Source organism: Protopterus annectens, chromosome 3.part1, assembly GCF_019279795.1.
Source record: "Protopterus annectens isolate FY-2018-M chromosome 3.part1, PAN1.0, whole genome shotgun sequence".
Taxonomy (NCBI): domain Eukaryota; kingdom Metazoa; phylum Chordata; order Ceratodontiformes; family Protopteridae; genus Protopterus; species Protopterus annectens.
Window position 1 is genome coordinate 1,072,086,491 of NC_056732.1, and position 16,339 is coordinate 1,072,102,829.

Consider the following 16,339-nt stretch of genomic DNA (forward strand, 5'->3'; position numbering starts at 1 on the left):
GGGTTGAACGCTGCACAAATGGTACAGCCTGAGGTGAGGTGTTTAACCCCAAGGCACCGAACGCACAGAGTGTGGCCATCATCCGGGGAGAGCTTATGGCCACACTCGGTACATTTAGAAAAAATGGCTTTTGGGGCCTCAGCCATACTTAAAAGAAAAAAAGGTAGTGCTACACAAACACACAGGCCCCAAAAACACAACACACACTCACTAACGACCAGCGAAGGGAGGGAAAAAACTAAGTAAAAGAAAAATTTTTTTTTTATACTACAGGGAACCTAACTCTTACACACTTTATTTTTTAAAATAAGGAAGAGAATTTGACAGAAAAACACACGTAACTGACAGTTTTTTTCTTGAGCTCAATGGAATCCAGCTATCCACAAGCGCGGCAAACTAGATCTGGGGTCATGGAGGGTTGGCAGGGGATTATGGGTGAGGGGAGGAGCTAGGAGCTCGGATCCATTAGCTTGAAACAAGTTGCCGGCTCGGATCCAATATCGGATCCAAGACCCACAGGTTGCTGACAAATGATGTCCCTACTTCAGATCCATGCATTCCTGAAGGTGTCCATAGAATGCATTTATAAAGGATTCTGCAGTCTGGGCCGTATTTTCCACAGGCCTGGGGGCTTTGAAGGATTCCACCTCGGTTTTGAGGAGTGTGAAATTTGCTTTAGAGAAGTTTTTCACTGTGGTTTTCTGGGCAGGGGCTGGGGTCGGGATGTGAATATCTAGTGAGATTAGTTTATGGTCTGATCTTACCAGTGAGGGATACACTTCTGGTCTGGAGCATAGAGTCCCCATGTTTGTGATGATCAGGTCCAGTATGTTTTCCCCTCTTGTGGGAGTGGTAACACGTTGTTCCATAGCATTTGAGTTTATAAACTCTAGGAACCTTTGGGCTAGGGTGTTGGAGCTAGAGTAATGCTCCAAGTCTATGTTTGGGTAGTTGAAGTCACCCAATATAATGGTGTTTGGAGAGACCTTCATATTTTCCAGTGTTCTCAGGAAGGCAGAGTGGGGTTCCTGGGTTTGGGAGGGTGGTATGTAGCAGGCTATAAACTGGAAGGCAGTTTTACCCACTGTTAGTTGCACATGGATAGTCTCTGATGCTTCGTGCTGTGCCACCAACCTGGAGGTGTGGTTATCTTTGACGAATATTGATACTCCCCCTCCTTTTGTGGTTCAGTCCAAGTTTTGGGGCCGAAAAACATGGTTTGAGGTATAACCTGGTAGTGCTGGGGTGCTCTCGGGAGCCTTAAACCAGGTTTCTGTTACTGCACAGATATCAATGTTCTCCATGCTAAGGAGAGTTTCAAGTGCGTGCATCTTGAGCTTTAGACTTCTGGCATTGAGTAGCATTACTCTTAGTTTCTTATCCCTTGTGATACCTATGGAGGTGGGTTTGTCTTTTGAGCCTTGAGTAAAAAAGGCACTATGGGGATGACAAGAGCCTTTGCCAATATCCGAAAGCCCAGGGGTGACAGGTGCAAGCCGTCCTTAGCGAAGCATCGTGGCTTGTCGAGCATGTCATCCCAGGATGACAGGCATTGGATCCCCTTTCAATTACACCAATACTTAAGCCAATTGTTGAAATTGATCATCTTGTCTTCAATATTGTGGCATCATTCTTGGTGAGGGTAAGATGCTACTCAAGGTCAGGGTCATACCGGCCTGGGATACATGCTCAGAGAGCTCCCCTATGTCTCTTTTCATGTAGTCCAGGGAGGTACGTCTCAGGTCATTCACACCACCATGGACAATGACTGAGTCATATTTGTACTTGCCTTGGAGTGACCTGAGTGCTTGTGTTATGTGGCGGATCCTAGCGCACGACAGGCAGCTCACCATGACCTTCTCCTTGTTCAGCCTGGTGAGCAGGACGTCAGTGTGCCTGACGATAGAGTCACCTATTACAAGTGTATCAGGTGTGTTGTTTAGCCTTAGTCACATTAAACATAGCAACTATTCAATTTGGAATATTTTGTAAACCACTTACAATATCTCAGCAACCACTGAAGTCACATACATACTGTTAATATATTGCATTTTGCTCATCCAGATAAGAACTTTCAATATGAGGCTAATCCATTCTGTCTGTTACTTTGTTGTCAAGATATTTAGACAAGCACGAAAGTTATGACTATATAAATAAATATTATTTGAACAGCAATTAATATCTCTTTCCCTGCACCACACATCTGCGTTTGCCATTGTGTAAGCTTTAAAGATGAAATATTTTGATACTCTATGCTTCATGGTTTTAAAATTATTAATGCAAATATGAACTAGCAATATCTGACGCATAGAGGTGTCAGTAGGATGCAACTGCAGAAGCACCTACAGGCATCACCTGGCTGTAATGAGTTAACAGATGGGCTGTGGACATGATTCAAGTATTATTAGGGAGGGCAAAAATTACTTCAAAAAGGATAGCCAGTAAGATAAAATGATAATGGAGTTTAAAAACAAGGCAGAAATACAGAGAAATATGGGAAAGTAGTAACAGGATTTATTTATAACAGTTGCTAAATGTTGAAGCACATCAAAAGAAGAGAAATCGCATACAGACAAGCTTTGTTAGAACTGTTGGGGAAGCAAATGGTTGTAATTAAGGAAATTATTCTTTTGAGCTGAGACAGAGGATCGAAATTGCCTGGATTTACAGTAAGGCCTTGTTAACTGTAATGCTACTGGGTGCCAAAAAAGCAACTGCTAGAGAATAGAAGTCATAATATAAGCCAACTGTAACTGAACCACTAGATATTGTAAAAAAGATAAGAGCTGGAACTGGGATCTTCAGAAAAAAGGAAGGAGCAAATTACACAGAAATAAATGGAATCTGTGGAAAAAATGTGCATAATAATGTTAAGGTGTAGATGTTTAAGGGATGGCAAAAACTGTGCAATGTATGTTATGTTCGAGTGAATGAACTGTTAAAATACATACTGCATATAAACAATGAGAAATCACTATGGTTTGTCTTTTCTATCAATCTATATGTACCTACCACACTGCCTTTTTTTATACTTACTACAGAACAGAAGCAACTGCAGACTGTTTAAGGGAAAGTAAAGGAGTATTTGTATAACATGCATAAGTTTAAAAGGACTGCTATCGAGCAATTATTTCTGATAACTCCAGAGAACAAAAACATAGGCAACAAAGTAGAAAGCTGTGGGCAAACTTAGGCAGTCTGACAAAAAATAAATAAAAAATGGATAGCTTACACAGGTTAGCATATTTCACAAATTTTATGAGTATGTGTATAAATCAGAGGAATGAGGAAATCAAGAAAGGGTACAATTGAATATATTTATTGACAACTTGACTATGCCAGGGTTTCTGGAAAATAATTAACAGCTAAGACAGAAAGAAAGGAAATAAAAAAAAAAATAAACAGAACATTATTTTCAGTAAGAAACAGTATTTCTGTAGAAATTTGGACATTAGGGGGGAAGAAAATGATAAAGATCTGGAAAGTTTGGTTTAAAAGTATGTTAAAAATGTGTTCTGGGAGAGGCCCAGCATCTTGGAAGAAAACTGTGGTGGTTGTATTACATAAACAGGTTAAAAACCCTTCAAAGTGTAGTTACATACATACCCCACTTCAATCTTAAACCACAATTGAACAGTGTTTGTCTCTAAAATCTATAAAAATGGCAAAAGTGTTGCAAAACTGGTCAATATGGATCAACATGGTTTTGTGAAGGTGAGGCAAACATCTGACAATATTAATAGATAACTGATGCTCCAGAGGGAAGCAGAGTGCAAGAATACAGCAGTACTACTGGTGGATCTTGATGCAGAAAAATAATTTGACAGAGTCAGCTGAGATTTTATGAACAGAACAATGACAGCATTTGTGTTTCCTGAGAGAATAACAGGGTTAATAAAACGTATGTATGAAGCGTCACAGGCAAAAATTAAAGGTGGAAGGATTCCTCTCTGACAAGCTGCATCTGAAAAGAGGATCCAGGCAGAGATGTCCTCTTTTCCTCATGGTCATTTGCTTTACATTTGGTAAAAATAAAGGATTCACTAATTTAAAGATATAGCTGTTCTGGTAATCAAAAAAAAAACTGTACTTTATAAACTCAGAAAAGGACATTTTAGAATTGTGGAACATTCTGAGACAGTTTCAAGCCTTTTGGGATACAAAATAAATGAAGATAAAACAAAGGGTATAGTGTAAATCTATGTACTCAAATTGGTTGAGCAATAGCCATATTTTATTTCACATTTGTTTACTGGGGTAGTCCGATTGGGGAAGATGCCCATTTTCAGCGGAGGCCCGTTAAAAAAAACTCCACAGTGTAATGACAGTATTACTGGGACATGACAAGATGAAGTACTTACAAGTAGGTGTATGGATTATAAAGGATTCTGTTACTGCAGGTAAGGATATTTGGGAAGAAACTAAAAAGATAACACAAAAAATAAAGCAGGAAGCTCAATTATGCATAAGAATGGAAAGACAAAAGCAGTGAAAATTTTTAAAATCTTTAGTGTTAACATCTGAGTCAGTCATATTTTCATCAACCAGGGAAGTTGTGGACAGACTTTAAAGCTAGAAAGGAATTTATTCTGGGAGAAGAAGAAAGCATGAATTTAGTGGGATGAGCTGATTTTCCCCATAGAACAAGGTGACTTAGGGTTACCCAACTTGAAGGAGTACTTAACAGCTATGCAGTCAAGGCTCACATCCATATCTCAAAGCAGGTTATAAATCAAAGCAGAACAGGATGATGATGATGATTACAGTATGGGGTGAGTTCAAAAGAAAACACGAGACTAGACATTTAGATAACAGTATGGGGTGAGTTCAAAAGAAAACACGTGACTAGACATTTAGATAATAAGAAGTTATGTACCTACCATAACGTTCCATGTTAGTTGTCTTCTTCTCGCCTTCTTTCTTGCTGGTTGGGTTCGGAGCTGATCCTCGGCTCTGACTCGGCCATCTACTAAAGCTCGAGAGCTATTTACTGGCTCGAGGCCTCCCCATATCCCACAATGCTTGGCGCTAGATACCCAGATCTTGTTTGGCAGAGCTAACACCATAGAAAAATTTCAAGGACACCTGTCCAAACTACAAGGTTTACCTACAGTAGTAAAACAGAGGAAGGACGTAACCCAGATAAGAATTAGCCAGAGGAAGAAGGCCTCGAAAAGGGACTCTTCTTGGTCTGTCCAGGCTAGGGGGATGGAGGGTGGGACACAAGAAAAAAGGCGAGAAGAAGACAACTAACATGGAACGTTATGGTAGGTACATAACTTCTTAATGTTAAGTTGTCTATCTCGCCTTCATTCTTGCTGGTTGGGACAGCGTCCCTAGCACCTTAGTCCTGGGTGGCTCATCGGAACAGATTCTTGAGCACAGTGGAACCAAAATCAGCTCTACTCCTAGAGGCCATATCCAACTTATAATGTGAAATGAAAGTATGAGGAGTGGCCCATGTGGCTGCAGCACAAATAGATTCCATTGGTAGTCTTGCTTGAACAGCTACCGAAGTAGCTAACGCTCTGGTGGAATGACCTTTAGGTTTAGTAGGGAGTTTTTTATGTCTCAATTGATAAACCAAAGTTATAATAGAGGACAACCACCTGGAAAAGGTTACTTTAGAAACTGGCAGTCCCTGTTTGCCCTCAGCATAGGAAAGGAAGAGTTGGACTGATTTTCATGTTTGCTTAGTCCTATCCAAATAAAAATGTAATTGCCTATGAACGTCCAATTGGTGTAACTTTTGTTCAGCTTTGTTCGAATAGTTAGGAAAAAAAGACAGGTGGATCAATAGCCTGATTCAGGTTTGTTTCGGAAGGTATCTTGGGCAGAAATGAAGGATTAGTCCTGAGTGAAACTCTATCCTTATGAAACACAAGGTAAGGAAGACGAATACAGAGGGCTTGAAGTTCCGAAACTCTCCTAGCTGAAGTGATGGCTACTAAAAAGAGAGTCTTCCAGGAGAGTAATTTTAAGGAACAGGAAGCCGCAGGTTCAAAAGGGGGAAGAATCAAGGAAGCTAATATCAAGTTTAAATCCCACGGAGGCGGGGGATCTCTGACCGGGGGCCTAAGCAAAATAGTCCCTTTAAGAAAGGCCTTGCAAAGTTTGTGGGACATGATGCTGGTTTCTGACAGGCCAGCATGGAAATTTGCAATAGCAGCTAATTGGACCCTAATGGTGGCAGACGAGGAGCCAGCTTGAAAAAGTTCTGCTAAAAAATCTAGAACGTGATGGACAGGGGCTGTGAAGGGATCTATATTCTTAGCCTCTGCCCAGAAAGAGAAAAGTTTCCACTTACTAGCATAAATCTTCCTGGTGGTAGATTTGTGTGGAGAAAGGATGATTTCACGCACCGGCTGAGAAATATGTGGAAGCCTGGCTAAGGTTGGAATTGGAGCAACCAAGCCGTGAGGTTGAGAGACTGAAGGGATCGGTGCAGCCCGCCCGACTGATGGACCAGGAGGTCTGGCACTGGGTCCAGATTCCAAGGCTGCTCCAGCAGGTGACGATGCAGGAATGGGAACCAAATTTGTCGAGGCCAGTAAGGGGCAATGAGGATCATCCTGGATACCAATGCGGTCGCCTTCTGAATTAGCTTGGGAATTAGGGGAAAAGGTGGGAATGCATACAGAAGACCCCGGGGTCAATCGTGAACTAGAGCGTCTCTGGGGGAGTGGCCGGGAAGGGGGAAGAGAGTGAAGAAATAGTCGCACTTGCTGTTGAGAGGAGTTGCGAAAAGATCGCGCAAGGTTGACCCCATCTGCATAAAATTTTGTCTGCTACTAACTGATTGAGAGACCACTCGTGAGGCATGAGAATAGCTCTGCTTAGCCTGTCCGCTATGACGTTGGACTTCCCGGGGATGTGCGTTGCTATCAGAAACTGTCGAGAGGAGATCGCCCACTGCCAGAGTCTGAGTGCTTCTCGACATAAGGGATAGGACTTTGTTCCGCCCTGCTTGTTGATGTACCACACTACAGACATATTGTCTGTTTGAATTGCAATAGTCCCGGTGGGTAGAGTCCTGAAGAGCAACGCTAAAAGCACCGCTCTCATCTCCAAGACATTTATGTGCAGGTGGTACTCTAGAGGTTGCCAAGTGCCCTGGACAGTCCTGCCCTGAAAATGCCCCCCCCCCCCACCCGATCAGGGAGGCATCCGTGGTCACTGTGGCAACAGGAGAAGGAAAAAAAAATGGTCTGCCCTGGAGTACTAGAGGGGAGACCATCCACCAAGCCAGGTGGTCTTTGCATGATTGAGTGATTATTATCTTGTGAGACATCGGCAGTTGCTGAAAGGACCATTGGGTAAAAAGCATCCACTGAAGAATCCGCATGTGAAAACGAGCCAGGGGAACTAGTATGACTGCTGCTGCTATGAGACCCAACGTTTTTAGTACAAATCTGTCCGGAATCCTCTTGCACTGTAGTAAGACCTGCACTGTAGTAAGACCTGCACATGCCGGCGAATGTCTGACACTCTGTCTAGAGGAAGTTTTGCGGACAGTTCTTTTGTATTTAATCTTGTGCCTATAAAGGTTATAGACTGACAAGGCGACAATGCAGATTTTTCGAAATTTATTGAGATACCTAGCTCGGAGCAAGTTTGATGGTATAATCCCTGGCTCGCAGTAGCTGATGCCTGGTGGAAGCAGTAAGGAGCCAGTCGTCTAGATATGGAAACACCTGGAATCCTCGCCGTCTCAGGTGAGTCGTAACCACTGCCATGCATTTGGTTAACACCCTGGGGGCTGTGGTGAGACCAAAGGACAGGGCTCTGAATTGATAGTGACTGGCTCCCAGCCGGAAGCGGAGAAACCTTCTGGAGCACCTGTCCATTTTGATATGGTAGTACGCATCCTGAAGGTCTATGGAGCACATCCAATTGTCCTGACCCAAAAAGGGTAGAATGGACTGAAGCGTGACCATCCGGAACTTCGTTCTTTGAACAGATTTGTTTAACCTGCCGAGATCCAAAATGGGTCTCCAGTTCCCTGTCTTTTTTGGTACCAAAAAGAACTTGGAGTAAATTCCGGATCCTTGCTGGTCTGCTGGGACTGGCTGGATGGCCCTTTTTTCTAGCAGTTTTGAAATTTCTGGCACTGCTTGTTCCCTTAGACCGGGTGGAACATCTGGAAGGGACTTGGTTGTTTGTACAGGGGTGTGGACAAAGGGGATTTTGTAACCTTCGGATATGATGGACCATATCCATTTGTCTTGTGTGAGGAGTTGCCAGGCTTCTGGGTACAGTGACAATCTTCCCCCAACTGCTTCCGAAGGTGGACAGTCGGGCAGCCCCTCAGGGGTGCTGAAAGGGTTTGTCAGAGAAAGATTCTCTGCTACCCTGATTTTGCGGACCCCCTCTGCCCCTTGGGCGGCGTCTATTATTGTTCCCTCCCCTGCCGCTGGAGGGAAACTCACCACGTGTGTCAGGCACGACTCCCTGGGGTTTCCGAAACAACATTTTCCCACTCTTCTGACCTTTAGGGTATGGTCTAGAGGGAGTAGAAAAACGGACTCCCATGGCAGAGAGAGTCTTGCCTTCCTGCTCACACCTGGTAAGGGTATCCTTCACCTGTGGTCCAAACAGAGCCGAACCATTGAAGGGGGTATTGGTGAAGGATGCCTTAAAGGGGTCAGCAAAGTTACATAACCGCATCCAGGCATGTCTTCTCAAAGCCACGCCTGTACCTGCGGCCCTACTCTCCCCATCTGCTGCATAAGAAATGAGCCACGTGGAGGAGTTGACGATTTAGTTAAGGGTCGCCAGCTGAGAGTTAATCTTATCTTAAGCCCCCGCAGCTGATGGATCCTGAAGGATATCACCCAGTTCCTTGAGAAGATCCCTTTGAAGGCGGGTGAAGTGGCACAGATAATTCAGCGACCGCATGGAAAAAGTCGCTGAGGAAAACATCCGCTTCCCGTACCTGTCCATTGTCCTAGACTCTTTATTAGGTGGATGGACAGGCACCAAAGTGTCAGCCAACTCCTTCTTTGTGGCTGCTGCCACCACCATGGCATCAATGGGGACACCTTTTGTCAAAAATTGTTTGTTGGGTGGGGGCTGTAATGAACTTAGTGGGCCTACGGGGAGTTGGTTCCACTGTGTCCGGGGCTGATCACACCCTTCGAGCCACTACTTCCATGAGCGGGTCGAAGGGTGGAGACACCCAGGAGGTGGAAGGGCGAGAACCAAATGCGTCCAGGTATACCGACTCATCCTAGGAAGGGTTAAGGGCAGTCCAGCTCCCCCTCTGCTTAAGGATCTCTAGGATGTCTGAAAAGGAGACATCCTCAGAGGGGGATCTTGGGGACCCTTCCGAATCCTCCAATTTGGTATCAGACGTGACTGACTCGGGGGAGTCGACATGTTTCCTCTTACATTTTCTCTTCCGAGGGGGCTCCAATGAAAGATCAGGGGTGGCCTCGGAAGAGGAAGATACGCCCAATGGGGCGACCTGGAGCATCTGTTCTCCGCGCTTGGGGTCAGGAGGGTGGGTAGACAGATGCAGGCACCATGGGGGGGAGGAGCCGACTCAGGAGTCAGCAAACTCATGACCTCGAAGGCGCCCCTACCTGGCAGAGCAGAAGGTCCCCGTTCCGAGGAGACGTGAACCCCTCCCGGCACCAAGAGGGACGGCTCCGAGGCAGACGTCGGGGCCAAGCTCACCTGCGCTGAAGCCCCGAGAGGGAGAATGGGGTCGGACAACAGTCTGATGCCACTCGCCCCCTCGGAGCCGACGAGGGAGTCCCGGCGCCCAGATCCCTCCAAGGAAGGAACCAATGAAGAGATCGGAGCCGACGACGGAGCCGAAAGGTGTGGTATCGGCTCCGTTTCCAAGATTCGAGCCCCAACCAGCTCCGGCTCCGAACGCAAAGGGGGAGTCTGAGGAGGAATTGCTGAAGACACTGGGACAGCCACAGTCTGTTGAGAAGGGCTGGTTAACATTTGGGCCAGGGCCTGCGATTTAAGGAGTCTACTGACCACCCTCTCCAAGTCATGATCAGATAGCCTGGAGGACCGAGAGGAGTGGGACCTATGGCTTCGTTCAGACTGAAGCAATGGTGACCTCGTAGCCCACCGATTCTAGGGAAGGGGACCTAGAACGTTTTCGGCCCAAAGATGGTTCCGACACTAAAGTCGGAGCTGATTGAGGTCTAGAGATGTTGACTCCAGCCGGAACCGAAGAGGAGGAAGATACTCTGCCCAGTGACGGCTCCGAACTGGGAGCTGACGGTTTGGCGGGCTTTGAGGATTTCCCCAACTGAGGCTTCGCCGGGGATCCCTCTGGGTTAAGTAAGCCTCTCAAAATAAGCTTGTTCCTATGCTCCTGCAGGACTCTCGGGCTGAAGGCATGACAGACCGAGCAGGAGTCCTGCAGGTGTAGGGGAACCCAAGCAATACACACAAGAAGTGTGACCATCTGTCAGAGACATCTTCTGACAGCACGAGTCACACTTCTTGAAGCCTGAAACTTTAGTATCCTTGGACATACTGGCAAGGGGATACTAAAGAGAGAAAAATTAAACTAGTGCTTAAACAAGGCACACAGAAACACTCACACACCCACACTAGTTAAGCTAACAATAATAACTACAAAAAACTATCACCACACTTAATAACAACAACTATCCTTAATAAAAATATACCAATACTATAAGGCTAAACACTACTCCTATTAAGTACCAAAGGGGTGGGGTTAGCCACTAAAGAGAAGAAACAAAGGGGGGGGGGACTCTCTAACAAAAAACGAGTTTCCTAGGTGGGATAAACTAGGGGATACACAGTCTAACTACACTAAAAGGGAAGACTATCTAAATATACTAAAAATACAAGGTTAAATTTTAGCTAATAATACAAAAAAGGAATAATACGACCTGAGCCAGTATAATTGCAACCTCGTAGCTGAAGTGGCAAACGAGATCTGGGTATCTAGCGCCAAGCATTGTGGGATATGGGGAGGCCTCGAGCCAGTAAATAGCTCTCGAGCTTTAGTAGATGGCCGAGTCGGAGCCGAGGATCGGCTCCGAACCCAACCAGCAAGAATGAAGGTGAGATAGACAACTTAACATCAACCATATATATTACATTTACAAAGGCAGAGAAAATATTCAAAGAGCCAAGCCAGTGAGGGGATGAAAAAGAAGATTTTACCAATAGGTACTTCTGGAAGAAAGGGTACAGAAAAAACAGGCAAGACGGTGCTAGACCTTAGCAAAGAAACCTTGGCAGTGGAAGCAAATAACTTGGGAGGGAATGGTGATAAGAGTGGGAAGAGTTTAAGCAGAAGTTTGGAGAACAGGTTAACAACTGCCTTTTCCATCATGGACTGATGGACTACAGGCAAACAGAAAGGGACAAGGGAGTGCTAAACAAACGATAAGTTCTTGCAGAGTTAAGTCAAATCTAGAACAGACGTTGTTGTTAAAAAAGGAACAGTTAAGTAGGACATACAAAAACTTGCATGATAACTATAAAAAAATCAATAAGAGGGGGTTAAAAAAGACTGGACAAAAGAGAATAGAAAGAATTTACTAAGGAACACCAAGGAAAAAACCCAAGGTGCCCAAGTATGCAAAGTCCCGAAAGTTTAGAATTTTTGCATGGGTAATTTTATACCCAAAGATGTTGTCTTAGGATTTTCCTTAGATACAAATGCTTGAGATATGATTAGGAATAGAGCAACATGAAATATTTTAAAATTCCCTGGAGAGTACTTTTACAAAAATGCTGGGGGAACAAATAGTTGGAACTAAGGAAATAATTCTTTTGAGCCAAGATACAAGATATGAATTGCCCAGCCTTAGCAAGACCTTGCTAAATTTAATGTTATTAGCTGCCAAAAATAATTACTACAAAATGGAAATTAAGATTTAAACCAATTGTTTCCAAAGTACTAAACATTGTTATGGAAATAAAAAGAATCAGCGGTGGAATCTTTAGAAAACGGCAGGAGCTATTTTCATAGAAATAAAGGGAATTTGTGAGAACATACAAACAATACTGTTCAGACGAGGAGTGAGATTTTAAGGGATTGTAAATATTAAGCACCTTATGCTGGAGTGAATGAAAACTGTAAGAAAACATGTATACTGTATGGCAATAATGACAAACATTATACAAACTTTAGAAAAGAAAATAAACCATAAACATGTTAATGATTATAATGCAAGGATTTAAAAAAGATGTTTAAAAAATCCACACAAACTCATCATTCATTAAATTGTTCAATTGTTCTCTTACTTCTGACATAATATACAAATACATATCTCTCTGCATGTCACAGAGATATATGTACCAGCCTTTACCAAAATGGTTAACTGTGTTAGCAGCCATGTTCATTTCAAATGTGACCTCACTAATGGACAATATAATGAATCACCTTACCCTGAAGTGTTTCATGACACAACAGTCTCCCATGATTTGCTGTGGCATTACCTAAACAGATGCAACAGTTTGAAGCATGTGGGCAAACAGAATTTAGCAAATTTTGTAAAACCCCAAAAGCATTTCAGAAACTTATCAGATCTTACTTTCATTGGTGGGTATTTGTGGTAAGGAGCTGCCCCTGTTGCCAGTTCTATTGCAGTTATTCCAAAGCTCCAGATATCTGCTTTGAAGTCATACCCTCGAACCTAGGGAAAAAAAAAGAGGTATCACTTCATATACATCCAAAATTCAATCAACATTATTAAAATGTTTAAGTAACAATAATGCAAGAAATGTGAAAATTTACGCTATTTTAACTAATCATGAAATATACTCCTGCGAGCAAGAATGTTTGTGCTCAGACAGCAACTGATGTAGCTGCAACATACATACATGGAAAAGTAAATAAATGACCATAACATCTAAATGTTAGTATTTTATCTTGACATCTGCAGCAATTACAGGTACACATTTCTTTTTTTTAAATCAAGATATTTGGCTAGGATACCAAGGAACATCAGTGTGACACCAGTCTGTACTGCTGCTGACTCACAGTGTTTGTTTTTAGTTTGTACACGGGTAGGATGATCTCTGTGCAAAGTTTGCACATCACCCTGTTATCCATGTGGCTTTTGCCAGGTGATTTGATTTCCAAGCCTACAAAACCTTCTGAAAGTATACCTGCTGTGTGTAGTGTGTGCCAGGGCAGACTCTGACCACCCCACTACCTTGAATGATTAAACCAAGATTGAGAGAGAGAGAATGAGCTCCACACAAACAAAAATACATACTCCTTAACTAGACTGTTAAATGTCTAGTTTGAACGAATGAAAAGCATACAAAGCAAAAAAGAAATAGGGTAGAAAGTTTAACACAGTGGGAGAATTAGACAGGAAATATTAAAGAAAGTAGAAAACATCAGTATAAAAGAATATATAATTTATTCTTCCTATTTTTATCCTGCAATGTTTTTGTAACTTAGTAAGGTACGTCACTCGCTGCATTAAAAAATCCTTACATTCATTACTAATAACAAATCAGTTAAACCATGTTTCTTGGTCAAAAAAGGACACTTGTGGGGATCAGTCCCAGGTCTAATGGATTTAGTGCTCCAGTTCCCAGTGTCTAATATGTTAGATACAGGCCTCCATTTCTCTTCTCTGAAGAGCTAGTGTCAGCTACTGTTTCTAAATTAGAAAATGCAGGCAACCTTGAGTCCGGCAAGCAGGCTAGAGGCAGAAAAGCACAAGCGTAATCTCCTTTAACGCAGTATTTATTTTACAAAAGTAAAACGTTTTCGCCGTAACCAATGTCACAGCTTCATCAGAAGGAAACAGTTAACTAATGCAAACCACATAATATATATAGTACATGAACAGGAAGTATCTAACCACAATTTCCTGTACTCAAAAATTAATTAACCAAATTAAAATAAATAAAACCTTACAATATTTTATATAATAGTTATAAAATAACACCTAATATATTGAATAAATAAAACATATTCAAATAGTAAAAAATAGTTACCTCAAGTAACTCTTCAATTTTAAAATACAAGATATATTACAATTTTCATTCAGACCAGGTGGTCTGAATGCATCAAGACTCAATTGCCAAGCTAGTTCTACATTTTCTAACAGAATGGAAAATGGGCCTCCTCTAATAGATGGCACTACCTGGTCAATGCCCATAAAACTAAAGCTGTGGCCAGGGTTAATATTCACATGTTTAGCTAAGGCATTTTCCAACAAAGGTTTTTATGGCATAAATGTGTTGGTACACCCTTTCTTTTAGTTTCGATTGGTCATTCCAATGTAAAAACAAGGGCAGCAGTTGCACTGGGCAAGATATACCACTGATTTGGAATCACAAGTAATCTTATAATGTATAGAGTGCTTAACATTCCTAATCTTGAACAAACTACCTGACGTGATAAACTTACACATGTTACAAAAGCCACATTTAAAGGACCCCTTAGATTTCGAACAGTCTGATATGTTAGAATTCATCTGTAATAATTCCTTGAGGTTCCTTCCTCTTTTGTAAATGGCTATAGGGCGTATTCCTAGTTTATCAATCAGGTTAGGAGAGTCGATTACCAAGGGCCAGTTCTTTAACACCGAAGCCCAGATATCAGGGGAATGTAAAGTGTATTGCGTAATGAAACTCAGAGAGAAATTTTTCATTGGTCCCTGTATGCTTCCCATATCAACAGGGATGGCACCTTCATTAATTAAGGGTGTCAGCACAGTATTTTCTTGATCAAGTAGTGGTCTATAAATGCCTCTTAGTCGTTTTATATCTACTTCTAGTATGAGATTATTGACTAATGTATCTGGGTATCCTCGATTCAAAAATAAATCTTTTAAGAACTGGCATTCATTTCTGAAGTCATCAAGTGTGGTGCACATCCTTCCTGCACGTACTAGTTGCCCCTTAACAATGGACTTTTTTTGTTTAGGTGGATGGTAACTACTGTAGTGTAGGAAGGAATTGCAATAAGTTGGCTTTCTGTAAATCTTAGGCGATAACTGCCTTTATCAACATCTTTCACTAATTTAACATCCAAATAATTGGCTTCCAAGCTAGAAAAATTGAATGTAAACTTTAAACATTCTGTAGTGGAATTTAAACATTCAACAAACAAGCTTGCTTGTTCTTCAACACCACCAAACAAAAAAAAAATGACATCCAAAATCTGGTGTAGTATTTAACATTCCTCACCAAATTCTGGTTGGACATTAAATAATGTTTTCAGAAAGCCACAAATAAGTTGGCTAGGCTCACATGGGAGCCCATAGCAACCGCACTTTTGTAAATAAAACTGTTGATCAAAAAGAAAAAAGTTGCAAGAAAGTACTATACCCAAAAGTTCAGTGACAACTTCAATATCAGTATGGGGTGCTCCTAGCTCTTTAAGAAGAAGTTCAATCCACTCAACAGCCTCATTATGAGGGATAGATGTATATAAATCGATGACATCGATTGTCAAAAAATTCAAATTGCCATCAAATTTTATACTATTCATGTCGTTCAAAAAGGACCATGAATCCTTACAAATAGTAGGGATTTTCTTAACATATTTAGACAAAATATTGTCTATAAGTTTAGAGCATGGATCGTCATGGATGACCTGCCATCAATTAAGACGCATAGGGGATTATTTTGATTTTTGTGAATTTTTGGCAACCGAACATGACAGGTAATTTAGGAGATACAATATCGATGTAATTATATGTATCTAAATCAATCCTACCTGCTAAGAACATGTCACGGAAATATCCCCGAATGCGCCCTTGAGTTGTATTAACCTCATTAATAGAAATCTCATAAGTTGGTGAGTCAAGAACATATAACATTCTTTGTTTATATTGGTAGTCATCAAACACAACCAATCCACCACCTTTGTCAGGTTTTAAAAATCTGATGGGCAGAGATTTTAAAGTATTTAACCATTGACGTTGTTCTGAAGTAATATTCAAAATGTCATTATTTCTGTTCTGCATAGCAAAAATATGTCTTATATCAATCTCACACATTTGTTCAAAGAGGAGTAAATTAGATTGAAGGGGTGGGTTGTACACACTAGGAAGTCTAAGCTTGTTACCAGTATTGGAAGGTTCATTGTTAAATAATAACCTTAAATTAAGCTTCCTAGTGAAACATTTTAAATCCATAAGAACTTTAGCTAAACTCCCATATGAACTAGGCACAAACATGAAACCAAGTGCTAACAGTTCAATTAGGTCAGAATCAAGTTCTAATGAAGAAAAATTATAAATTGTAAAATCCTTATTGTTATTGGTATGTAATCTAGGCAAAGAGTAGAGGCACTTTCGAAGTGGAACTAAGAACTGAATCAGTTATTAGTTCTTCCGGTTCGAATAAGAGCCTTTCTTCT

General features: G+C 41.8%; 1 protein-coding gene across 1 annotated transcript in view; it reads right to left on the reverse strand.

The window, feature by feature from the left end:
* The window catches only part of LOC122798354 (serine/threonine-protein kinase OSR1-like), a 2,305,884-nt gene that overhangs the window by 1,544,991 nt on the left and 744,554 nt on the right, over nt 1-16,339 (reverse strand). Inside the window, exon 7 of the mRNA XM_044067206.1 lies at nt 12,543-12,644. Within this exon, the coding sequence (XP_043923141.1) occupies nt 12,543-12,644 (102 nt within the window). The remainder of the gene's footprint in view (nt 1-12,542; nt 12,645-16,339) is intronic.